The sequence below is a fragment of the Alternaria conjuncta genome, assembly GCF_024043145.1.
Source record: "Alternaria conjuncta strain BMP 0040 chromosome Unknown scaffold_2, whole genome shotgun sequence".
Lineage (NCBI taxonomy): Eukaryota > Fungi > Ascomycota > Dothideomycetes > Pleosporales > Pleosporaceae > Alternaria > Alternaria conjuncta.
In genome coordinates this window covers 1,881,354-1,906,405 of record NW_026250091.1, presented here as the reverse complement: position 1 = coordinate 1,906,405, position 25,052 = coordinate 1,881,354, and the positions used below count along the sequence as shown (strand labels likewise).

The 25,052-nt window shown below is 54.5% G+C and overlaps 8 protein-coding genes across 8 annotated transcripts; 5 read left to right on the top strand and 3 right to left on the bottom strand.

The window, feature by feature from the left end:
* Window positions 1-894: 894 nt before the first annotated feature.
* Window positions 895-1,829, bottom strand: J4E85_001756 (uncharacterized protein; the record flags this gene model as incomplete). Its single annotated transcript, XM_051466040.1, has 2 exons — window positions 895-923; window positions 971-1,829. The coding sequence occupies 2 exons, from the start codon at window positions 1,827-1,829 to the stop codon at window positions 895-897; spliced, it is 888 nt and encodes a 295-aa protein (XP_051330597.1).
* A 371-nt stretch (window positions 1,830-2,200) lies between these two features.
* Window positions 2,201-3,417, top strand: J4E85_001755 (uncharacterized protein; the record flags this gene model as incomplete). Its single annotated transcript, XM_051466039.1, has 2 exons — window positions 2,201-2,362; window positions 2,413-3,417. The coding sequence occupies 2 exons, from the start codon at window positions 2,201-2,203 to the stop codon at window positions 3,415-3,417; spliced, it is 1,167 nt and encodes a 388-aa protein (XP_051330596.1).
* A 1,021-nt stretch (window positions 3,418-4,438) lies between these two features.
* Window positions 4,439-7,710, bottom strand: J4E85_001754 (uncharacterized protein; the record flags this gene model as incomplete). Its single annotated transcript, XM_051466038.1, has 2 exons — window positions 4,439-5,695; window positions 5,746-7,710. The coding sequence occupies 2 exons, from the start codon at window positions 7,708-7,710 to the stop codon at window positions 4,439-4,441; spliced, it is 3,222 nt and encodes a 1,073-aa protein (XP_051330595.1).
* A 1,129-nt stretch (window positions 7,711-8,839) lies between these two features.
* J4E85_001753 (uncharacterized protein) lies at window positions 8,840-10,585 on the top strand (the record flags this gene model as incomplete). Its single annotated transcript, XM_051466037.1, has 3 exons — window positions 8,840-8,894; window positions 8,969-9,124; window positions 9,192-10,585. The coding sequence occupies 3 exons, from the start codon at window positions 8,840-8,842 to the stop codon at window positions 10,583-10,585; spliced, it is 1,605 nt and encodes a 534-aa protein (XP_051330594.1).
* A 1,372-nt stretch (window positions 10,586-11,957) lies between these two features.
* J4E85_001752 (uncharacterized protein) lies at window positions 11,958-13,852 on the bottom strand (the record flags this gene model as incomplete). The annotated part of the gene is made up of 4 exons (XM_051466036.1): window positions 11,958-12,032; window positions 12,081-12,315; window positions 12,371-13,514; window positions 13,561-13,852. 4 exons carry the CDS (start codon window positions 13,850-13,852, stop codon window positions 11,958-11,960), a joined length of 1,746 nt encoding a protein of 581 aa, XP_051330593.1.
* Window positions 13,853-15,469: 1,617 nt separating this feature from the next.
* Window positions 15,470-17,777, top strand: J4E85_001751 (uncharacterized protein; the record flags this gene model as incomplete). The annotated part of the gene is made up of 5 exons (XM_051466035.1): window positions 15,470-15,646; window positions 15,707-16,900; window positions 16,961-17,123; window positions 17,174-17,515; window positions 17,569-17,777. 5 exons carry the CDS (start codon window positions 15,470-15,472, stop codon window positions 17,775-17,777), a joined length of 2,085 nt encoding a protein of 694 aa, XP_051330592.1.
* A 2,733-nt stretch (window positions 17,778-20,510) lies between these two features.
* Window positions 20,511-21,295, top strand: J4E85_001750 (uncharacterized protein; the record flags this gene model as incomplete). Its single annotated transcript, XM_051466034.1, has 3 exons — window positions 20,511-20,881; window positions 20,940-21,078; window positions 21,218-21,295. 3 exons carry the CDS (start codon window positions 20,511-20,513, stop codon window positions 21,293-21,295), a joined length of 588 nt encoding a protein of 195 aa, XP_051330591.1.
* Window positions 21,296-23,420: 2,125 nt separating this feature from the next.
* On the top strand, window positions 23,421-24,113 carry J4E85_001749 (uncharacterized protein; the record flags this gene model as incomplete). Its single annotated transcript, XM_051466033.1, has 1 exon — window positions 23,421-24,113. One exon carries the CDS (start codon window positions 23,421-23,423, stop codon window positions 24,111-24,113), a length of 693 nt encoding a protein of 230 aa, XP_051330590.1.
* Window positions 24,114-25,052: the final 939 nt, after the last annotated feature.

Genomic DNA, 25,052 nt, shown 5'->3' with positions numbered 1-25,052 from the left:
GTACGGAGGAGGAGCGGGACTTTCGCATGCTTGGGGAGCGAGGGCGGTCGCGTATGACGTCAGTTGTGGGCGGGCGAAGGAACAGTAAAGAGGGAGAGAGTGTATGCAAGGCCTTATATGCCAGGCTAGAGGGGCTTTCCGCTGGTATTCGGTAGCATCGTTTGTTGTTGACAGCCCGGATGGTCAATGTAGCGTTGGGCAGTTGCGAGAGCGGACGAGTTGACGGTTCGACTACCCGCTCAATTTTTGTTCAGTGCTCCATGGACCATGGAACAACGACCTACGTCAGTCGGCATTGTGGCTGTGGTTTTGCGCAGGGGGCTGGCCCCAGTCCTAGATCTCCCATTCGTTCAAGGTTGTATGCAGTCACGCTGCAGGTAGGTCAGCTGGCTAGTTCTGGACGCAGGAGTCTCTCTCAGCCCTGTCTGCAAATCCAGGCCATAGCACAGCCACGAGTGCCTGCGTAGACAATGTTGACAAACAGGCGGAAAGCAAGATGTGGAAGAATTGGACAGGAGCGAAAGCGTACACCTCGTTACTCATCGTCATCCTGAGCGGGTGGCAAGAAGCATTCGATCCTGCGTTTCAATGCACCAGACGTACGTTAGAGGTTTATCGACAGCATTGCGCTTTGCAAATAGCGCGGGCCCGGTATCTTACAGTATTCTACAGTTGCCTGCCGTTATATACATATCTTGTACATGATATACTACCATGATTCGTAATAGATCGTGTGCCGTCGTATCAACAACGGACACTTCCAAGGTCAGCTGGAGTTGTCGCCACCCATAATGCTAGCGCTTCTTCGATCTCAGCGAGCTCGTAGTTGTGAACACTAGGAACGACTTCCTCAAAACATTTCAGAGTATTTCCCTTGAACGTGTGCGCGACGTCTTATTCTTCAGGTATGATTCGATCGACAGCTGTCTTGGTTAATATTCATCTCAGGATTGTGATCACATAAACATACCTTTGCCGTTCTCGAGCAAGTACCCCGAGCAGTCAATCTTCCACTCATCACCCCTCACCTTGACCTTCGCAATGCCAAACCTTAGCACCGCGAACTTGAACTTCAAAAAGAAGTTAGTCCACTTCTGATGCACCCACCGCGCAGAACCCTCCCACACACGCGCCGCAATGTTCATATGTCCCAAGTCATCCCAAAGCTTCTGCCGTTTAAATCGTTCTGCCTCGAGCAGCTCAGCGACCATGGGCTCTGTCTTCTCACTTATTGTCGCTTTCCCCAAATCCGTGTATATGACGCGCTCTTTCAGCCACGGCACTGGCTTGACAACCATACGCAATTGCATGGGCCCGCCCTGCAGACTAGGAAGGATTTCCAGTGCGCGCATGCGGTTGCTGGGCGCGGTGCAGATGTAGCAGCCGATGATGATGAAGCCCACTCCTACCACGACGTAGGTTGGACGGACGAAGAAGGACAGTCCATTGTCTTTGATGTCGTCATTGAACTTGATCGAGAAGGCGCCAACACCAATCCATAATGCTCCCGTTCCGTACACCTTCAAATAGTACCACTTGTTCTTGGGCGCTTGGTAGAGGAGGACCGGCTGGCGGGTTTGGACGACTTGGCGGAGGACGGGGTCGCTGCTCACGAATGAGCTGGGTTTCGGTGCGACTACATTGGTCTTGGGATATTGGTAGCGTCGGAGCACGGAGGATGTGAAGGAACGGTTCTGCCGTATCGTGCGTATCGTGGTGGGTGTGAAGAACAATTCCCGTGTTCCGAAGAGGGCGGCGCGGAGGGATGAGGGGAGGCGGAGGGTGTGTTGGCGCAGGAAGGCATCGAAGCCCCGGGAGAAGGCGGGCATTGTGAGTGCAGTGATACGGGGTTTCGATGCAGCGCTATACACCTTGCATACTCCAACAAGTTAATGCGGCAGTACGTGGGCGTGGATGTCTTCGCGATATATCGGGAAAAAGTCCAGCTAGAAGCGGCCCAAGCGCGTCCCGCTCGACACCTCCGAAGCTTGTTCCGCCCAACATTTCCGCCAGCAGATCGGCACCGTCGCTCAACACCCTCCCACTGCCATTGTCTCCGCCCGTCAATTGATTTCCCATGGCTTCGCTCGCCGCGGTATGTAGGGTCTCGGCGCGTGCTGCCTCGCAGCAGTTGCGCAACCAAGGTGCTCGGAGAGGACTGCACTCAAGTCAGGCTTCGCTCGCTGCGCAAAGCTTCAACATGCCCGCGCTTTCACCCACCATGACCGAGGGCAACATTGCGAGCTGGAAGATCAAGGAGGGAGACTCTTTCTCCGCCGGCGACGTGCTGCTGGAGATTGAGACGGACAAGGCGCAGATGGACGTCGAAGCGCAGGATGACGGTATCCTGGCCAAGATCACTGTACGTGGGAAGATAAGTTGGCTTCAGGCCATGGCTAACACGAACTCCAGGTCCAGGACGGTTCCAAAGCAGTCCAGGTCGGCACACGGATAGCCGTCACAGCAGAGCCCGGCGACGACCTGTCCACCCTCGAGATACCCGCCGAAGAGAGCCCCGCGCCCAAGAAAGAGGCCGAAGCGCCCAAGGAGTCCAAGAAAGAGCCTGCGCCGGTACCAAAGGAGGAGCGAACCTCTGCCCCGCCTGCCAAATCCGATGCCTCGAAGAAAGCCTCCAGCGGCAAGGCCTCCAAGCAAACCTACCCGCTATACCCCTCCGTACAACACTTGCTCGAAGTCAATGGCCTGCCAAAGGAGGAGGCTGATAAGATCCCCGCGACTGGCCCTGGCGGCAGGCTGCTCAAGGGAGACGTACTCGCGTACGTTGGACAAATCGAGAACTCCTACCCTTCAGAGCTGGCGCGTCGCTTTACTAAGCTATCGCACCTCGATTTCTCCAACATCAAGCCCATGCCCAAGAAGGAAGCATCAAAGAAGCCAGCAGCCAAAGCACCAGCGGTTGTCCAAGACCTCCCTATCGAGGTAGCACTACCTGTCTCCCTCACCGCAGTAATGGAGTGCCAGAAGCGCGTCAAGGACTCAATAGGCGTCTTCCTACCTCTGTCCACATTCGTCGCGCGCGCCGCCGAGCTCGCCAACGAAGACCTCCCCCGATCCAAGGTCGCAAAGCCAACCGCCGACGAGCTATTCAACGCTGTTCTGGGTCTCGACAAGGTATCATCGAAGTACTCGCGGGGCAACTTCGTCCCAGAAGTCACCGCGCTACCACCCACCACCGTCCCCAGCAAGCGCGCCCCAGCACCAAAGTCGGACATTCTCGACATGCTAGCCGGCAAGAAGACTTCCGCTAAGAAGTCCGTTTCAGGCGCAACTGGCGTCGCGGGTCCCCTCAACGTATTCAGTGTGAGCGTGCCCAAGGGCGACGAGAAGCGCGGTCGTGTTTTCCTCGAGCGCGTAAAGACGGTGCTTGAAGCCGAGCCAGGGCGATTGGTCGTTTAGGTGAAGATCGTTGCGCGATTTGTATCATATTGCATCTATACCTACCTGTTTAGAGGGTAGAGGTACCGGCAGGTAGCCATTCCCACCTCATCCCAGAAAAACTTGAATACGTCTAGAGCCTACATCGACGCCAAGTCACCTATCTTATAGGCTTTCATGTTGATGTAGGCTGCGGGCCTGTTCAGTTTTTTTTCTTGGTTGACGTACAAGTACCGGCTGGTAGCCATCCCCACTACACTTTCATGACGAATACCAATTTTTAGACGAATGCTTTATACTTGTTCCTCCCATCGCATGCATGTCCCGGCCTCAACATTAGGTTATCGCTCCAAGTTGAGAAGTCACACGCGCGGTACTTCCCCTAGAGAAACTACCCACGCAACCCCCTCACGTTTCCATTCTATCCCGCGATTCGCTGCCCACATGGTGTTCTTGACGATCTCATCTTTTGCCGGCCTGGTGCGGAGGGTTTGTAGGTAAGGTGTCGGGGTAAAGTAAAATGCCGCAAAGCTACCACGTCGCACCAATGCAAAATACCGCAGTCTACTTCGGCGGCTGCGCCTCATTGAGATTGTATACATAGGAAGACCGCCTAGGAAAACGAAACTTTGCATGCACTCTCGATCTTCTGTACTTGCACATTCGTTCCTTCTGTAACTGATGCTAGCAGTCACGCCCGAAGCGGTTAGTGCGATGGGTCTCATGGCCCCGGGGATGCCCGAGCGCCAGAAGGGAACTCCGTGTCGCTTGGGCTCGCAGCGGCAACAATCTTGGAAGGATGTCACGCACTGTGATTCACAAACTGCAGTAGGCAAAATGTATGATGTGGTAATCTTTCTTATTATATCTAAGGATCGTAATGCACGTTGTCGTGGTCATGTCTAAGCATTCTATATGACTAACTTTTGTGCTAGGCAGGTATCATGCTCGCGAAGAGCAAGAAAACCTCCTCGCATACTCCTAGCAGGGCCTCCTCACCCTGCAATATCTCACTTTATACAGTTCCTCCATAGGTAAGGCTCTAAGCCTTCTCCTGCATGTTCTCGCTACCAGCGACAGAAGAGTCGCGGCTGTAGTAGCGACCAAAGGTACGGTCCTCGATGTCCATGTTCTTGTCGACCTTTCCATTGCCGTGCTTAGCAGCCATACGGCGGAAGTAGACGCGCTTGCACCACTTCCAGAGCTCGATACCGGCAAAGAAGATACCAGTCTCGACGAAGACAATACCCCACTCCCAGTCGATGGGCGCGTGCTTGAACACAACGGTGTTGAGAACAGGGATGTAGATGAGCGGGAAGAGGAGGACGAAGCCGATCATAATGGCCCAGAAGAGGAACTGGTTCCTCCATACATCGAGCATCCACTGGGTGAAGTAGCGCTTGCTGCCGGGCTGCATGCGGAAGAAAGAACGACGCATATCGATCATCTCCCAGGCGAGGAAGAGAGCGAACCATGTCAAACAGGCGAATGTGCAGGCGCGAGCACGGAAAACCAACTCGCACTGCTCGGAATAGGTCTCGTTGCAGCCCTGGCCGAGCTCTCCGTCTCCGAATCCGAAGACGACAAGCACGAAACTTGCCAAACAGAGAAGCGTGATCCAGAGACCATAGACAACCATGTCAACGAGGAACTCCATGGTGAAGATACCCGTCTTGAGGGATTGAGGTGGGCGGTTCAGGATATCAGGGACGGCACGTTCGAAACCGAGACCCATGTCTGGCAATCCAGACGTGGCCATGATAATCCAGACAACCTGTACGGGCGCAAGAGGGAAAACGGAGAGACCAGTCCTGTCTTTGAAGGCAAGACCAACGAGAAGTGTACCAGCCTGAGCGACGTTCTCGGCCAAGACGTGCAGCACGAACTTCTGAATGTTGTCGAAGATACGGCGACCTTCTTCAATGGCAGCGAGAATGGATGCGAAGTTGTCGTCTGTGAGGACGATATCGGAGGCTTCCTTGGCGACGTCGGAACCGGCTTGACCCATGGCAATACCAACGTCGGCACGCTTCAGCGAGGGAGAATCGTTGACACCGTCACCAGTCATGGCGCAGAATCGGCCGCGGCGGTGGAGAGCTTCGATCATGCGAACCTTTGTGCTAGGCGCACAACGGGCTACGACCAACGGCAGGACAGGGAGCTCATCGACTTGATCATCAGTGAGTTCATCGAATTCAGAAGCAGTCATAACCAGCGACTTGGCGATATCGGCAGAGATCCTCTTGTAGCGGTCGGCCGATGGCAGGATATGGACTTCAATGGCAATAGCCTTTGCTGTCTGCATAAAGGGTCAGTATGTTTCAAATGCTCTTTGTAGTCAAGACGTACCTCAGGATGGTCACCAGTCAACATGTGGACCTCAATACCAGCCTCGTGGCATTGGCGGACAGCGACAGCGGATTCAGGACGGGGAGGGTCGTAAAGACCGATGAGACCACGGAAGACAAGGTCGGATTCGACAGAGGTACGGGCAACTTCAGCACCCTTCTCAACTTCGCCGGGGTACTTCTTGCTGGCCAGAGCCAAGACACGGAGACCGAGACTGGCCAGAGCTTGCATGTGGGAAAGGATCTCCTCGCGGAACTCGTCAGTGATGGGTTGAGATTGCTCCTTGCCGTCAGCGAGGTAGGTGGTACAGCTCTGAATGACGCGCTCGACGGCACCCTTGGTGAAAGCGTAGTTGCCTGAGGTGTGCTTCATGATAACTGACATGCGCTTTACGTCGGAATCGAAGGGAAGCTCAACGAGATCCTCCCAGGTAGCAGAGTCGCCCTTGACGAGATGGCTGCGGTTCATGCCGAACCGGGAGGCGAAAACCTGGATAGCGATTTCGGTGGGATCACCATGAGCCTCCCAGGCGCCTTCATTGTTCTGCTTGACAGCAGCCAAGTTGGCCAAAGACGCGACCTTGAGGAACTCACCGAAGCCTTCGATGTTGTGGCCTTCAAGCTTCTCAACACCGAGACGCTCACCGCAAGCCTCGCCTCCGGACTTGAGGTCCATCTGGCTAGGTGCAGCGGAGCCAAAGCGCACGTGACCAGCAGTGGGGTCCTGGGGAGCGGTGGAATCCTCGATAGTGTAGGTTCCAACACCTGGGATCCAAGCACCACGGGCAATCATTTTACCCTGCGTAAGCGTTCCGGTCTTGTCAGAGCAGATGTCGGTAACACCACCGAGAGCCTCGAGGGACTTCAGGTTTCGGACGATAACATTGCGCTTAACCATGGACTTGGTACCAGCGGCCATAGTAATCGTGAGCACAACGACCAAACTAGCGGGAATCATGGACAGGCCGGTGGCGACAGCGTAAATGATGACTTCCTGGCGAGAACTGAACTCGTTGGCTGCAAGGACGATGATGGCACACACGACGGCAATGAAGAAGAGCAACACGGCTAGCTTGGAAAGCTTCTTCTGGAGAGGCGTTCCGACGTTGAGACCCAAAAAGCGACCAATAGCGTCGGTAGTGGTGAGTGTGTAAGCCTCGAGGTAACGGTGAGGCTTTGCCTTTCCGTTCTCCTTTCGCTTGACAGGTCGGACCTTGGACTTGGTCTCGCGGAGCTGAGCAGCGATAGCACCAATTTCGGTGTAGGCACCGGTTGCGAAGACAATTCCCTTGGCTCGGCCCTTGGTGACCGAGGAAGAGCTGTAGGCAACGTTGAGACGATCTCCGGGACCAGTCTTCTCTTCGAAAGTAGCGTCCTCTTGCTTGCGAACAGGCAGGGACTCTCCGGTAAGCAGAGCCTCGTCAGTCTCGAAGTTGACGGCGTCAAAGACTCGGATATCGGCGGGGATGGTGTCTCCAACCTTGACCTCAATGACATCTCCAGGAACAACGTCGGCGGAAGGGATGGTAACTTGCTGGCCACCGCGGATGAGACGGGCAGTAGGCGAACTGAGAGAGCGTAGGGAGTCCATGGTCTTCTCAGCAGACCATTCCTGGAAGAAACCGACGACGATGTTGAGACCAATAACGAAGGCAACGACACCACCTTCGATCCAGGACTTGATACCGAAACTGACAGCCATGGCCATGATGAGGACTAGCGTCATAGCGTTGGCGACCTGCGCGATGAGAATCTTAACTGGGGAGACGCTCTCAGCTTCTCCAAGTTCGTTGGCGCCATAGTCGTCGACACGACGCTTGGCTTCGGAGTCATCAAGACCATGCCATTCATCGGTCTTCAGCTCGGTCTTGACTTGCTCCAGCGTAAGGCTGTGAGCGGGCGCGGACATGGGCTTGTTGCATTGTCCACTGACGTGACCCTCGAGGGTCGTTTCTTTCTTCCCCATGATTGTGGGTGTTTAGGGAATCAAAAGAGTTGGTTGTTGGATGTTCGGTGTTCGGGTTGTAAAATTTGGTTGATATGATACGGATATCGGCAAGTCAAGACAGCAATCAGCGCTCTAGTCTTCTGCGTGCTCTGGCCCCGCGGACTATAGCCACGTGGACAAATTTGTTGGATTGGGTGTTGATTGTGGTATGCATAGAGGACCTCAGGAGGGGGCGGGGGTCAGACTCCTCCAGATTTACGCCGTGATTGGCGAGTTGTAGGGTTTGTGAGGGTGGGGTTGAAGGATGACGAGGGAAGGAGTTGGCAAGTTTGGAGCAAACGTCAAACGAGAACGAGGTGGTACCGACAACAGGTGGTGAGGAAGAGAAGAAAAGGTCTCAGGCGTCGTGAAGATATATGTTGAGTGGTGGGGATGTCGGTGAAGGAAGTCGGCTCTCTCGTGCCAAGGGTTCGCCAGTCCCGCCAAGTACACCATGTCGCGATTCTGGAGGCGAATGCCGGGCTAGCGACCAAAAAACTTCTCCACCCTTGGCAGTGCAGACAGCCATTGAATGCTCATCACGTTACTGGGGTAAATCGGGTATACGGCATTCCTGGCTTGGCCTTGGCCTTGGCAGGCATCAGGATCTTCTTGAACCTGCCTGTTCGACTCGTCACCTGCAGAACTTTCCGTTTCAACACCGCGGTGGAGCAGACGATAGGCGTTTCGCAGACTCAAGCCTTGCCTAAGCCTTGTCTTGACGCGCTGTGAATGGTCGTATGCGGAGCATCGTGCAGCCTGGCGGAGTCGAGATCCAGCGGAGATTCCCCGGTGCACGGACCTCGTGGTGAAGAAAAGTGTGGAGCGACCTGCCGGAGCCGCGTGTAGATGCACTGCGAACTGGGCGAAATACTGGGCGAGATGTCTGCATGGGCCCTGCACGTGGGCTTGGCCGTTGAGGTGATTGATAGCGTCGTGGCTCGAAAGAGTTCTACGCCGTGGCGGCCGCGGCTCTAACATGACGTCGTCATGGCACGCCAGGGTCTGCCGCTTGTGTTCTCGAGCCCAGCCTTCTCACGGGCTTAGCTATTGCTTGCTGCTCCCCCAGCCTCTCCAACCAGGACACTGTGACACCTGTCTGTGTAGCATGGCGTCCTCAAACCCCGACGCTGCCCCGTTCTTGCAGTATCACGAGCCCGAAAGTAAGCGCTCCTTGTCACAATCGTTCAGCACCTGCATACCCCGAAACGTCGATCTAGACTAACGCAAGCTTAAGTCGTCGAAATTCTTATCCTGGTATCTTTCTTCACCTTCTTATGGTTGTCGGAGTACGTTTCGGCCAAGGTTATCCGTGCCGGCATCATTGGTCCGATTGCGGTTGGTATCATATATGGCGAGCCGTTGGCGAACATCCTCGAACATGATTGGGCTGGTACGCGTCCCTGCTGCAGAAGAGGCCCCCTGTGCGACATTTACTGACTCTGTGCCCCGGTATTTAGAGACGTTTCTATATCTTGGCTACATTGGCTTGATCTTGATTATCTTCGAGGGCGGTTTGAGCACTCGCCTTGACCTGCTCAAGGCCAACTTCACGCTGTCGATCTGTGGGGCTGCCACAGGCGTACTGTGTCCAATAGGTTTCAGCTACCTGTTGCTGTATCTTGGGTTCGGCTATGGCGCTGTCGAGACCTTCATCATCGGCGCTGCTCTGAGCACGACAAGTCTGGGCACCACCTTTGCCGTTATCTCAAGCGCCTCCAAGGATGTCGATCTCAGCCAGACCAAGGTCGGCGCGGTGCTTGTCAGCGCTGCAGTCATTGACGATGTGACAGGTCTTGTCATGTCAAGTGTCATCCACGACTTGGGTGATGTCGCGTCCGGTGGAAACGTCAACTTGGGATGGCTGATCGGCCGGCCTATCCTCGCATCTGCGGCCATGGCAATACTTACCCCAGTACTCACCAAATGGGTCTTTGCACCTCTGTTCCGGAGATACGTCGAGAGGCATTTTCACAAGTTCGACCACTTGTCGAACATTATGCTAATGATTCTGGTGCTATCAGCCTTCATCTCAATTGCAGCCTTCGCAGGGACCTCCATTCTATTCGGAGCCTTCCTCGCCGGCGCCTTTTTGACGTATCTCCCTTCTACGCACCCAGAAGGTCCCTTTGTGGTTATGAGCCGCGAAGAGGGCGAGCGCTCCAAAGACAAGTCACCCACTTTCGTGCACACCTTTGAGGTTTACTGTTTGGACGCGCAGCAGTATGTACTGGGACCCCTATTCTTTGCTAGTATAGGATTTGCCATCCCGTTCTTGGATCTTTGGACTGGAGAAGCCATCTGGAAAGGTGTTGTTTACACCCTACTCATGCTGGTTGGTAAGGCGCTCGTCGGAGTTTGGATCCCTATCTGGGGTGCCGCAACGCACGATCCCAAGAAATCACAAGAAGCACAAAACGAAGCATCCGCGGCCGAGAATGGAAATAACCTCGAGAAGGTCACTTCGTCGCCTTACTCTCCCACTCGAAAAGCTGCGGTACAGTCCGCCGTCTCGCCCATGCTTTTGCTGGGCATGGCCATGGTCGCCCGCGGAGAAATCGGTCTACTAATCGTGGAAATCGGTTACAACAACACGCCGTATGTCTCTGCGGAGGGCTTTATAACAGCCATATGGGCTATCCTGCTGAACACAATCATTGGGCCCGTATGTGTTGGCTTGGCCGTCAAGTACAGGGGTGCTAAGATCGGCAAAGGGCCTTGGGGCTTGGTACCAGGCCCAAACCAGGCTATCGAAGATGAGATGAACAGGAGGAGAGAGTCGCGTATGAATGACCAAATGCAAGAGGAGGGAGAAGCGAGAATGGAGGCGCATCGTAATAGTCGCATGGGTTGATCGACGACTTGCACGAGAGATGAGGATTTGCAAGACAAGTAAAAGTAGATTTATCGCGTCGACGCATGTTGTATAATGTTTATGTAATAAGTACCGTACAGTAATACTTCAATGATATCTTGCTACTGCGAGTTTACCAAACACGTTTTCTCAGCCACAATCATGTGAATTGAAGATAGCCTATCAATACATCGCTGAAGATAGCGATTGCTGTGCGACAATGATCCCGTGAGCCCGCATATCCAAATTCAACGCGGAAGAAAGACCCCGCCCACCTCCAAAGGGAATTCCACATCAACATGAAGTTCTAACTCAAGGCCTCCTCATCTGTTCCTATCCATCAGAATACCCCAGCGTAACTTCCCGTCAAATCCACAAATCTCGCACCTCAACCAACCAGCAAAAAATGCAAATACTCCTGCTGCAAATCCTTTACCTCGTCTTCATGGCCACCCAGTTTTACGCATTAGCCTTCCACTTCAAATCTCCGCCCTCTGGACTGGTGTATCCGTATTCCATCCACCTACTCGCGCTCGTCTCATGTATAGCGGGAACACTATCAGCAGTACCGCTCCTTTTTGCCGCAGCATCCCCAATCTCTACTCCAACTACCACAACAATCTTGGGGACAACAATGGCATCCACCTTCCTCCTCAGCAGCATACTGTTATTCACATGGATGGCGCTAACAACGCGGCCTGGTACATTCGCCGTAATCTACGGTCGTGTAACACCACAACACGTCATTGACACAGGGCCGTATAACTACATCCGGCATCCGACGTATGTGGCTTATGCGTTGGGGTGGGTGGGTGCTGTGGTGTATGTATTGGGTGCGTGCTTGCCGGACTACTTGTTGCATGGACATGATGTTAGTGGCGCGTGGATATCCATGCCGGTGAGGAGTGTGGGGCTGGTGGGAGCGGTTCTGGTGCTTTTGTGGTTGTATAGGATTGGAGCGGTGTTGGAGGAAGAGCAGTTTTTGGGGTATGAGGGGACTGTTGGTGGGGAGAAGACGGAGGAGGGGGTTAGAGGGAAGTATTTGGCGTATGTGAGGAGGGTGAGGTGGAGATGGATTCCGGGGGTTCTGTGATTGAGTCTAGAGAGGACGGGATGCGTGAGAGATGTCGTCTTGTCGGCATGTCATGCGTTTCCTAACATCTTGGGCAGTCAGGCAGCACGAATCTCTGGAATACCCGATGGAACAAGTGACATGGCATACATGAACATACTTGCGAGAAACAAGAATTAATGATTGAACTAGCGGATGCTGTACATTGGCGGAAATTCGCCTGCGCCTTTGCAATTTAATTTACAAAAATGTGCTCGCAGAAAAGGCGAAACAGAAGAAGTCACCCCATCACAGAGTGGATTAGAAGCTGGGGGCGTTGAGTGCCATGACACACAACAGGCCAGAGACGAGACCGGCGGCGGGTAGGGTCATGACCTGGGACTGTTAGAGACGAAGAACCAAAGCATTGGGGGTACAACTTACCCAACCCATGAAGATGAAAGCCAGTTGGCGCCAGTTGACGGCACCAAGATCGTAGTTCATCAAAGCCACACCAACCGCTGAACCGGTCAGACACTGGGTGGTCGATACTGGGAGACCAAGTCGAGAAGCCAGCAAGACGGTAACAGCAGCGCCGAGTTCGACAGAGAAACCGCGGGTGGGCGACATCTGAGTGATCTTGTTACCAAGGGCACGAACGATGTGATATCCGTAGAACCTATTGTTCTGTTAGCATATGTTTCACATGTTGTTTGTACAAGGTCTTTACTTACCAGAAACCAAGACCAAGTAGGAGACCGGCTACGACCAAGAACCAAACGGGAGTAGGCGAGCGAGTAGCCACCTCTCCAGCAAGGTATGTCTGATAGACAGCGGCCCAGGGTCCGACAGCATTAGCTACATCGTTGGAGCCGTGAGCGATGGACATCATCATAGCTGATACAACCTGGCAGTACGTCCACAGATGCTCGACACGAACGTCGTAACGGATAGCCTTGGAGTGGATGGCGCGCAGAAGATCGTTGTCGTGTGTGATAACGTCGCAGGTGACACCCCTGAGGAAACCGAACTTGGCGTATGCCCACCACTTCTGAGGGTTAACCCATGAGAGATGCTGGACAGGAACGATCCAGCGCTCGTAGGGCTCCGGCGTCTTCAGTTTGCGGGTGGGTGCAGTGGTGCTTTCTTCTACGCGTGTCTTTTCGGGGTCGCTGGGAAGGACGCCACCGTCCTTGGTCGAACCGGAGGGCGATCCTGCATCCACTTTCTTGATCTCATCGTCGCTGGCGGGACCCGAAACAGCATGCTTTGCGTTGGTGCCAGCATGGACTTCGCCGTAGGCATCCTCGTAGTAATCGGTGACGTATTCGTTGCCTTTGCCTGGCCAGAATAGAGTAGTACTCTCTTTGAGGAGTAGAGGGCCCAAGATGACATGCCAGATCCTGACGCGGGGGTCCTTCATGATGAGCTTGCGCTTGAAGAACGGGATAAAGAAGATGTAGCAGATTGCCAAGCATCCAAAGAACACTCCCAAGATGATACCAGCAGCTTTGCCAGCTCCAAATTCTTCGAGGGAGGGGGCAGTAGGCGCTTCCACGACAATAAACAGAGCCAAGATAGCTCCTGTCATGGCGAAGTAGAAGGGGATGAGGCGCATGGCGTGCTTGAAAGGGTCTTTGCGTTCGAGAACCGAGTACTTGACGGTGCCGAAGATGATCGCGGAAAAGGCACCAGCAATCAGAGGTGCGATGCCCCAAGAAGCAGCAACCTGTGACACCGAGCCAGACTCCCACGCCCATTTGACGGGGGCCTGACTAGCAAACCCGACTCCAATAAGAGCGCCTACCACAGTCTGCGTAGTTGAGACTGGCATTCCCCAATGCGTGGCTAGCATCAACCAGAAAGCACTACCAACCTCTGTTGCATTTTAGCTCAGCCTCTTCACTTGAATCAGGAAACTCACCAGCACATCCCATGGCCAACATGAGCGCACCCGGGTTGCCCTCGAAGCGGTCGATCGAGATAATGCCGTTCTTGATGGTTGAGGTCACACGTGCTCCAAGTGCAACAGCGCCAATGAACTCTGTGACCACAGCAAGAGGTCCAACCTGAACCATAGTCAGGGTACGGGCGGCGACCGAAGTGGCATACGCGTTGGCGACATCGTTGGCGCCGTTTCCGAAGGCGGAGAACACAAAGGCAATGGTGGTGATTGCAAGAATCCAATCATACTTGGCTGTGACTGGAGATGCCATCTTGAGTGTGCAGTTGCAGAGCTGGGTTTGACAAAACCCTGGTTCCTGGGACCATGGCTAGTCTTATATGATCAGAGTACATGTAGCACATGGCAGTGCAGAGCGTCGGCTTGATGCCGAGCTTGGAGTGACCGGCGTCGCCCAGAAGACAAGATATGGCAAGGTGGGCGCCGAGTGTCTGGCGACGGCTGGCATCGCACATGTATGAATTTCAGCCACTGGGGCGCGGTGTTACCACCATGTTCTTGCTGATGGTGAGGCTCCGCCAAGTGCATGAGACGTGCCCAGAGATTCCGCTGTCTTGTCTCCGCCTTGGAGCGGCCGCAAGCAGCAAGAATTTTCGGCCAATAGGCTTGTATAACTCAGACACGCATTGAAGCAGTTGGCTATTAAGACCGCGCGTACTCCGAGATGGCGACGAGGCCTTGTCTTGAGATGGCAGCTGTGGGATCAATCAGCGTGTTGGGAACGGCCGTGCTTTAGCACGGCGGAAGGCGCTACCAGAGCCATGGTCCAGAATACAGAGAGCAGTGGCATCGAATCGCTGGTAAGAAGCGACATTGCGATATATACGGGCGGTCGCTGGTTGTGGTTGCGAGCTTGGAGGGAAGGTGGAGTCGGTGGAATGGCCCTTGCGCCGTCGTCACAGCTGACGCAGCTGCATAGCTGTCTTGACGGAGAATTCCACTGCAATGGCTCGGGCGGTTTCGAACATTTCTGCGATATGCTCACCTGTTCTGAAGATGTGCGCGTCGCAGCAGTCGTCTTTCACTCATCTTTTGACTCTTCTGGGCCATAGTTCCCGGGTGTTCGCGCATCAGACTAATGATCCGAGAGCCGGATAGAGGCAGGCACGCAGACGGTGCGAAAGCGATGTCGCACAGCAGGAGAAGGCGTCTGGATAGCCATGGTAACACTTGCGCCTGATCTGCACATAGATGACAGCCGCCCTGCGCCGGTGCTTCAGGTACCATAAGAACTGGTCTTAAGGTCGCGTGTGCCTGGGCGATGGTAACGCTAAAGCTTGACAGCGCACCGATCCGGGGTAAAGGGCCATAGCCAGCGACACAGAGCCTCATGGGGACCGGCAGCTGCAGCAATACCGACGATGTCCATGCGCCGCGTTGATTGACCATTCCCGGAGAGCGGTTCATGGATCGGTGCGCAACGGTACGCGACTGAGGCTCATTTCCAGAGTGTTCTCTATATAGAATCTGACAGGGGCTGCAGTGATGAGGCGAGCTCGGGAAGCAGACAGCACGGAAGCAGCGGTAAGAGCCTCTGCGCAGAGTAAGCCACAGGGTGAATGGAAGCAATCAGGTTTTCAGAATCAGGAGTCAATTCATTAAACTCAAGATTCCCTTAGACCGTGAGCAGTTGCGCTCGGGGTGTTTGTTCGCAGCCGTGCCTTCCCCACGCTTTCTCCGACCCCCGCCAATGGCTCGCAATTAAAAATTAGCTTACCTCCGAGCTCGCTGCCAGCCGCGAGCTGTTGTCGACGGCGTAGAGGCCGACTCACCCCATCCGCGTCGCTGCACCCTTCCTCACTAACACCTGGCCCCAACCCGGTCAATTGCAACCACCGTTTGCTTCCCGGGCTGCTGTCATCCCCTCACTATGGCGACCGTCACGGAAGAAGTACGCGAGGTGCTGCTGGGCACCACCGACGAGCCCCAGCTGTCGCAGCTCACGCGCGCCGCCTTTATGAAGCACGCCCAGAAGGACGAGTCAGGCGACTACTACCTCGACCAGGACCAGTTCATCACGGCTGTCGCGCCCGAGGGCGAGGACTTCGTAAGCAGGGCTGTCTGCAATGTGTCGAGTCAAGCAAGCTAATGACGTGCCCGCCTCCAGCACAAGATCAAGCGGTTCCAGTATGGCATCCTCTTCCAGGTCGCCGACCGCGACCAGAAGGGCAAGGTCAGCATGCACGACTGGTCCGTCTTCCAGAACCTGCTCGCCAAACCCGACGCCGAGTACGAGGTCGTCTTCCGCTTCTTCGACAAGCAGCGCACCGGCTACATCAACTTTGACGACTTCTACGAGACATGGAAGGCGCACAAGACCGAGGACAGCCTGCCCTTCGACTGGGAGGGCGGCTGGGCCTCGCTGTACATCGGTTCCAAGAAGCACAGGCACACGATGACCTACCCGCAGTTCGCCCAGCTGCTGCGAGGGCTGCAGGGCGAGCGGGTACGTCAGGGCTTCACCTTCTTTGACAAGAACAAGGACGGCTTCATCGAGCCAGAGCATTTCCAGCGCATAATACGCGAGACTGCGAGCCACAAGCTTTCCGACTACCTGCTCGAGAACCTGCCCACCCTCTGCAACATCTCGGTTGGCAGCAAGATCTCCTACGCCAACGTGCGCGCCTTCCAGAACGTCATCCAGCAGATGGACATGATAGAGCTTATCATCCGCAATGCCACACAGAAGAGCTCCGACGGCAAGATCACCCGCACAGATTTCCTCAACGAGGCCGCCCGGATAAGTCGCTTCAACCTCTACACACCCATGGAGGCAGACATTCTCTTCCACTTCGCCGGCCTCGACGAGGCGTCTGGGCGACTTGGTCTACGAGACTTTGCCCGCGTGCTCGACCCGTCCTGGCACAGGGTAGGATCGTTGGCAGCTCAGGGTATCTCCGAGTCTGGGCAAAAGGTCTTTGCGACCACAAAATCGATATGGCACGACATTCTAGAGTCGGTCCACCACTTCGCTCTCGGTTCGTTGGCTGGTGCGTTCGGTGCCTTCATGGTCTACCCCATCGATCTGGTCAAGACAAGAATGCAGAACCAGAGGAGCTCAGGCGTCGGGCACGTCCTGTACAAGAACTCGCTCGACTGCGCAAAGAAGGTCATCAAGAACGAGGGATTCAAGGGTCTCTACTCTGGAGTCCTGCCCCAGCTTGTTGGTGTTGCGCCCGAGAAGGCTATCAAGCTCACGGTCAACGATCTTGTTCGTGGCAAGATGACCGACAAGTCAACAGGCCAAATCAAGTTCCCCCACGAGATGTTGGCGGGTGGAACTGCGGGTGCTTGCCAAGTTGTGAGTTACTACCTACTTGCACTTCCTCTATTGGCAGCAAGTACTAACACACTATTATAGGTTTTCACAAACCCTCTCGAGATTGTCAAGATTCGGTTACAAATTCAGGGTGAACTGTCCAAGAACGTCGAGGGTGTTCCCAGGCGGTCTGCCATGTGGATCGTCCGCAACTTGGGTCTCGTCGGTCTCTACAAGGGAGCTAGCGCATGTCTCCTGCGTGACGGTATGTTCTGCTCTTTCACACCCTCCGGATATCGCTGACCGCCTGCACAGTCCCCTTTTCTGCCATCTACTTCCCCACCTACAGCCATCTGAAGAGAGACGTCTTCGGCGAGAGCCCGCAAAAGTCGCTCGGTGTCCTGCAAATGCTGAGCGCTGGTGCCATCGCGGGTATGCCTGCAGCGTACCTGACCACACCGTGCGACGTGATCAAGACTAGGTTACAAGTAGAGGCGCGCAAGGGCGAAGTTGCATACACTGGCCTGCGCCACGCAGCGTCGACCATCTGGAAGGAGGAAGGCTTCAAGGCCTTCTTCAAGGGTGGTCCCGCCCGTATCATGCGCTCGTCACCACAATTCGGTTTCACACTGGCTGGCTATGAGGTTCTACAGCGAGGTAAGTCTTGCACCGCAATGTGATGCGCCAATGGGCCACTGACATGTCCGCAGCTCTCCCGATGCCGGGCTCTAGCCACGATTCGGCAAGCTTGGAGCCATCCGTCGGCCTTGAAGAGGCGACGGCACCGCTGCCGTACCTGCGCAGCCGCAACGCGCTCAAGGTGATTCTCGATCTCGACGAGAACTTTGGTCGACCCAAGCTCCCCGCTGGCACCAGGTTTAGTGGAATCCCTGGATTTGGCAAGAAGCCGGAAGCGTGATGGCGGCATGCACGTGCTTAGCCGATGTGCGTTATTGCGGGCGAGGATAAAACGGGATTGGACGATTTATGGGTGGGATACCGTTTCTGGCGCCAACAACAGCTTTATCAGCCACGATTTGTTTTTGGGCGTTGATCTACCGAGGAGCATGTTTTTACTCGCCAGTTGCCAGTGACTGTGGGGGTGGGCGTGTCTGTCACATTTCTGTTAGAGCATTTCTCAGCGGCACAGTAGTAGACAAGAGCGCATGCAGCATAAGACTGTACGATAGGCGGTCGGTGGCATTTGACAGCGGGCGGAGAGGGGAAGAGGGATGCAGTGCATGCTGTCGCTGGACACGCATGCACATGTAGTCGATAGAACAGGAGGATTACCCATGGCAGTTAATCTAAGCGTCGAGGTCCATCCAAGTGCGGCCGGGCAAGCGAAGGTGAAGCCGCAGCAGGGCAACGCACGACGCCGCACGCACGTCGTGCCGCGAGTATCCCACTGACAAATGCCACGCAGCGGAAGAATTAGCAGAGACGTCGGGAGGCTATTGAGTTCGTGTTAGGGCAGCTGCAGGTTCGCAATAGGGCCGATGGAGGCTTCTCGTTCTTGGGCGTGCAAAGAGGCGGGGCTGGGCTCGGTCCCCGTGGAGTAGCTCTGGAGCCCTGGAGGCCTGTGGGGTCCCAGAGCAGCTAGCGGCCCTCGGTGCGGGGATGGCAAACTTCGGTGGGAGCCTCATAAAAACTGGATTGGATTAGAGCCTCGCGCGCTGTAGGTAAGCTGGGGCTGCGCCTCGCAGGAGCTTGGGGGGAGGGCGACGGCGACTGGCGCGACGGCAGCACAATGACTTTGGCTGGATCTATTGACTTGCACACACAACCCTCATCTTCGCTGCCCAATTCCTGCCACCCCGTGCTGTCTCCCGCACGCTGACCTAGCACCCCGACTTCCGCCTGTTCCAGCGTCCGCATCAAGGCCGTCCAGCCAACAAGCCCCCGCAAGTCAGCCTCCTCATCCGCCGCAGTCCCTCCAAGGCCAGCCGTCCATCCTCCTCCTCGATGCTGTAAGGGCAGACGAGGCTCGCACACTGCTACCCACCCCTATGCTATTCGTGACCGCACGCCCGTCCCATCTGCGCCTGCGCGAGTTGATGTTTGCGATCGGCAGGCCCCTTCGACACCGCCTTGAGGCTGAAAAAGAGCCGTCGCACTGGCACCCTCGGGTATGTTTTCCACCGCGCAGAGCCGCTTCACCGTTGGCGTCGCTACTTTGCATCATATCTCCACATATAATTCGCGATTCATGCTTCTGCTCGCTGCATTCCCACCCCGATGACCAACAACCCGTCTTTTCCACACTGTTACCCCTGCTCTGCCCCAGTCGCTCGACCCGAGCGCCTCTAGCCCAACTCGCATCCGACGGCACCGCAGCTTTTCTCATTTCTGTCACCATCCCACAGACACGCAGCCCCAGCACTTTCCGCCTCCATCGTTGCGAGAAGAATGCAGCCCATGGTCATGCTGACTCTCCTCCAGACAGCGATTCAAGACTGGTCTTGCTGTGCCACCCGCTCTCTTCACCGCCGCCTGGGCCTATCCCTGGGAGCCTTTGCTGAACGGTCGTTGGGATAATCGCCAGTTCATTCCACCTAATTAACAACCATCTTCCTATACCGCGGAATCTGCTGTCCAGATGCAGGTGCTCGACGCCATCCAATCCGTGGAACCAGTGGAATACTACCAGGACGACGACCATTTCTCCAAATCACCACTCTTGGAAGCTCGTGTTGTAAAGGCAACACCATCTCCGACGCCGCAGCCACACGTGACACCAGTCATCCGTCACCTACCCAACCGACAGAGTGTCAGTCCTCCTCAATCTCGAAATCGGAAAAGGCCTAACAAACATAAGCCCCGAACTCGCCCCACCCAAGGGGACTGGGTGCTCATTCGTGAGATGGACCCAAACCGGCCAGACATTGCACAAAAAGCAAGCGAGCAGGCCTTGAACTCCGACTCTGATTCGCACTGCTCTGAGGATGACGACATGCCTGATGTCGACTCTCCCGGCACGGCAACGGCACCGTCCGTCTCCAAAAATGGCCAGCCAGTGCCACCAAATGCTCGTCCTGCCAACTCAGCACCTACTCTGCAGGAAGTGCTTAGCTCAGCACCTGATTCAAAAGCGACAGCTACCCACAGAGACTCGGTGATCGAAGACGAAACTACTAGGCCTTTCGGATTTGCAGCAGATAGGCGCACATCTCAAGCTTCAGCAGTTCATGTAGCACCAAACGGCGTGCATCCCAGTTCAAATGGAATCGATCGAACACTGTCTATATCGTCCGCCTTGTCGAACGCATCGTTGTACCCACCAAGCCAGCCACCTCGAGGCTTGCCCAATGGCCATCCCCAAGGCAATGATCCAGCACCATCTCTCGGTCTAACAATTCCGCAAAGGGGAGGACTTCCAGCAGACACACTGCCTGCCTTACAAGCCCCATCTCCTGCACGTGATGGAGCAGCTACTTCGCCTAGCCAGCAGCTACCTTCGTTTCGTCACATCGATGATATCGCGAGATCAGCAACAAATGACCACGAAGCAACGAGAGCAAACAGTATCAGCTTCCCCCATCGACAATCGGTTTCCTCGGTAGGAGCGTCACCAACCTCGATGGTTCGCCAGCTGTCCATGAGTTCTCATTCTCCAGCCACACCGTTCCCTTCGCTAAGTGCGTCATCGCCAATGAGTGCCCACGATTTACCACATCGTGTCGATCTGTTCCTCCGCACCTCAGGAGGAGGCGCATTCGGCACGGATGCTCGGAGACCTTCACACGCCGCGTCAGACAACAGTCCCTACACAGCGACATTGCACTCTGCATCGACGAGCGACAGCTACCAGAGCTCGGAGGGTATCAGCCCTGGCACACAGCAAACACCCATTGAGCAAAGACCTCGACATATGAGTCTAGATGGCGCGCTTGCGTCGAGAGTCCTGCCACCTCCGCTTGGCTCTGGTCTACAGCAAAGTGTGACTCAGCACATCGTTGGATCCTTCAAGTGCGATTATCCAGGCTGCACCGCTCTACCTTTCCAGACGCAGTACCTTCTTAAGTGAGTCTAGACTTGAGTCTCCCCAGTATCGTAGGGTCGAACATGCTGACCTCTTCAGTTCACACACCAACGTTCATTCCTCAAATCGCCCGCACTATTGCCCTGTCAAAGATTGTCCTCGAGGCGAGGGTGGCAAAGGCTTCAAACGAAAGAACGAGATGATACGCCACGGGCTTGTGCATCAGTCGCCTGGCTACGTATGCCCGTTTTGTCCCGATCGCGAACACAAATATCCGAGACCGGACAACCTGCAGAGGTACGCATTCAAGGTGGAAATTCTGCAGTGCAGAGCTAACAAATTTTCTAGACATGTACGCGTACACCACACTGACAAAGATAAAGACGACCCGCAACTTCGAGATGTCCTTGCTCAGCGGCCTGAAGGCGGTAGTCGAGGGCGGAGGAGACGCGTGAGCGACTCTGGTCACTGAAACCACCCTTTTACTTCGACCTTCACCTCTTCGACTTCCACTCGATCTTCTTTGAGTCACGTCGCAACGCCATCCAATTCGTTTCTCGCCTCGGTAACTCCCTTCACATCTTCTTCTTTCCCTGTTCTTCTGGCGCTTAGCGATGCTTTGGCGTTAACGGGGCGGTGCGGTATGGGAAGTTACGATTGGGAAGGCACGATTTGAAGGCGCAGGCAAACCCGCCTTTTAGGGCGAAGGAACGGATACGAATTCTTGTAATCCTATTGAGCATCTTACCTTTCTTCGGCTTTGAATCCTTCGCTCGATTTTCGCTCGATTTGTTCAACTTTTAGCGACTTTACTTTGGCTTACTATAATCGTTAGTATAGTAATCTTTTGAACACGTGTCTTTCACTCTTACTGGTTCTTTGTGCGTGTGCAGGTATCTTGCGGGGTTTCCACCTAAATCATTGCACAGAAGTAAATCATTGCACAGAAGGAGCTGAAGGGGCAGTGGTGCACGGTTCCTCTAGCGGATGCGCTTATCATGATTATCTCGATGGCAACGCGCATACCATGTAGTAAACAAGTTATGAACTTCAGCAACTGCACCATCCCCAACATTCACATCGGACGCAGCGCATCAATGAGTGACAGTACCAGAACATTGCCAAAGCAGGAGTTGACGGAGGAGATGAGGGAGTTGCAAGCAGATGCCGGTGGGGGATGGTGTTGGACAAGAGTTGGTGACGGGGATGTTGAGCGCAGAGTCGAACTTCATTCCGGGGCAACGCAAGAGGAAGTTGAGAGAGCATACACAGATGATGCGGAGACTATGCCTTTCATCAAAGAAGAATCTCCAGAGTTGTTGTGCAGAACCGGCACCGCGCCCGTCAGCATACCCACAACGAAACACCACCAAACTGGCGAAAATAATTCCAACCAATATCCAAATCTTGCCACTCGTCCACCGACCCCTGATATCTGGCTCTTCAAACTATGCGGCCCTCAAGACAGAAGATATACTCGAAAGGAAAGAGCGACGATATTCAAGACACAGAAAAGAGTCGACGCTGCACTATCTGGTTTTGGGGCTTGCATCAACATTGCGAGGAGCCTTCGCGCAAGCGAGCTGAGCTTGACACCAGAACAAGAGACTGCGATTGCAGTAGCACAGGAGAAGCTTACGGCATTTATGCAGTGGAAAAGACAGAATTGGGGAAGTCAGGTCTCGGCTGTGAAGATCAAGGCGGAAATGTCGCCTGTGAAGCGGCGGGCTAAGGCTCAAGCTCGTAATCAACGACTTCGAGGGCAACGGCCTCAGATACATGCGCCAACTCAACCCCGTCCGCCAACTCAGAATATACAGCATACAAGCCGATCGACGCCAGCGACATCTCCGCCTCAGCAACACCCCACCGAGTTCATCTTCGTGCCTAGAGTCCTTGTGCACGAGAGTGGAGTAAATCGCGGCCAGCCAAGAAAGATGCTTGGTCTCGAGAAAATAAGGCATAGAATCATGGAACAGGATCGTCTGTTCAGCGAGTATAGGCAGTGGTACCAGGGGTTAAGCCCAGAGATGAAAGAACGCAGGGATGCTTGGTTAGCAAAGATTTAGGCTGCACATCCACGTAATACGTGTTCCGTTTAGCTGGGACGAGACAAATCGATTGCTATGCCCTGTATGTTGTGTTGGGCAGCGCGCTGAATGTAAACCATCATCGTGCTTGCGCGGACAGATCTGTTGGTTGTGGAAGTAATGTACGCTCAGGCATTGGCCCTAGGTACAAAGGGTCTTACACACTTCAAGCTGCATTTCCGTGGTACCGTATGCTTCAGGCCCGCACTCAACACAACCCCTCTTTTGGCTGTGATGGCATGTATTCGTAAAAGCTGCCTTTAGTACATCTTCCCTCTTGTGGGTGACTCACAGTCTGTGTGCGAGAATCTCGAGATTTGGTTCTACCCCATGGTACTGCCATGACCCATAAACGACGAGTGACTCACGACTCCCAAAATACATACACAATGCCTCAATCTCCTAATAAATAGCGACATTCCCTCTGATAAGTGCAACGTCGTTTCTCACACACCAAAACTCCACAAATCCGAACTACCCGCGCAACACTATGAGCCCGATCTCGGTAGATAGGAAGCGTAAGGCCCACCCGGGAATGGGCGAGGTTTGCAACTACATAGCCGCAGTAAACGACCAGCACACGCGGAAGAAGATCAGGAGAGACGACGATGGATGCTCACCGCACATGGCCACCATCCCAACAGGCACAAGACGTACCCGCGAATTACCCCTGACCAACATCCGAGCATTTTGCGAGCCTCACAACCGCCATCTGGAAACCCATGAGATCGATAGGCTGCGCGGCCTACAAAACGCAATGGACAAAGCTATGGCCGGCGCCGGCGAATCTTTGAATATCACGACCAACGTACCCAAATCCATCTATCTCAGCGCGCAACAAAGGAGAACACTCCGAATAGCGCAAGAAGTGATGGACAGAGCGAATTTCAAGAAGAGAAAGGAGAAACATAGAGAGAGAGCAGTTGCTATCAAGAATACTGCTTCATGTCCTCAGCATATCGACGCTTGTCCCTCACGGAATGATGCTGGCTGGAGTGTTCTCACACTGCCGGTCTTGCACGCTGCGGACACTCTGGAGACGGCGCTTTTCGCAAAAACTATGCTGAGGGAGGTCAACAGGTTACTGGCGGAGAAAGAGGGGTTGAAGGTGAGGATTTCGCTGGCGAAAAGTGATCGTGAGACGTCGGGTTGGAAGTTGAGGGATGAGGAACATGGGATATGATGGCACCTGGGCACGGATTGGTCGCACACCTGCCTAGGTACGGAGGGGGATCTTTTTGTTGTTGCAAGCACGGAATGAAGACAGAACGGAACCTCCTGAGCAGTCCGCTATCAACTCGAAGCATGCGTTGCACCGGCACCTCATACAAGGGAAGGACTGAACACCCTATAGCCTTCATGATTAAAACATGCAAAGCAGGTGGCCTGACGTTAACGTAGGCTCCAGGTGTTTAGTCTCTCCCTTGTATGAGGTGCCGGTGGGAGCCACTGTTACCGAATATCTCTCCGCCAATATACACAACCAGAGTTCCCTCGCGAAAAGACCCCTCGGGCTCGAACGCGAAAGACAAAGAAGGTGCTGATATGGAGTTGATGCAGCAAGGGGTGGGACCGAACGTGCCGTAACTGAAAACGGCATCGCGCATCTCCTCACCAGCACCCACGGCACCTGAGCAAGGTTGCAAGAAGTCCGAACGAACACACAACATACGACTAATGCCATCAATTTCAATCGCAATCGAAGCTGGACCTGATGATCGAGGAGCGTGGAGATAACCTTGGGCTCAGCTGAGAAAAAGAAACGACGAGGAGACGCTTGTAGTTTCCAGGGTTGCTCACAGCGATATCTCGCGATGAGCTGCGCGGGGTTTCAATGCGCCAACGCGGCTCAGCGTATGTATTGATAAGCCTGCGTCCGCAGAGCCCGAGAGGAGATCTCGTTCATACATTCATAAAGAAGAATTCTCGCTTTTAGATTTCATATCGAACATCTGTTCAATTGCTCATTTCCCAGCCACCTCGTGCCCCTCGTTCCTTCTCGTCCTGACTCGCTAGCGTGTCTACCACGTGAACCTCTCAACGCGTATCCCCAGGGACAGCGCGTCGCCTCAAACACTGGATGAGATAGAAGGATTTCAGTCGACAGGAACTTACTGTCGAT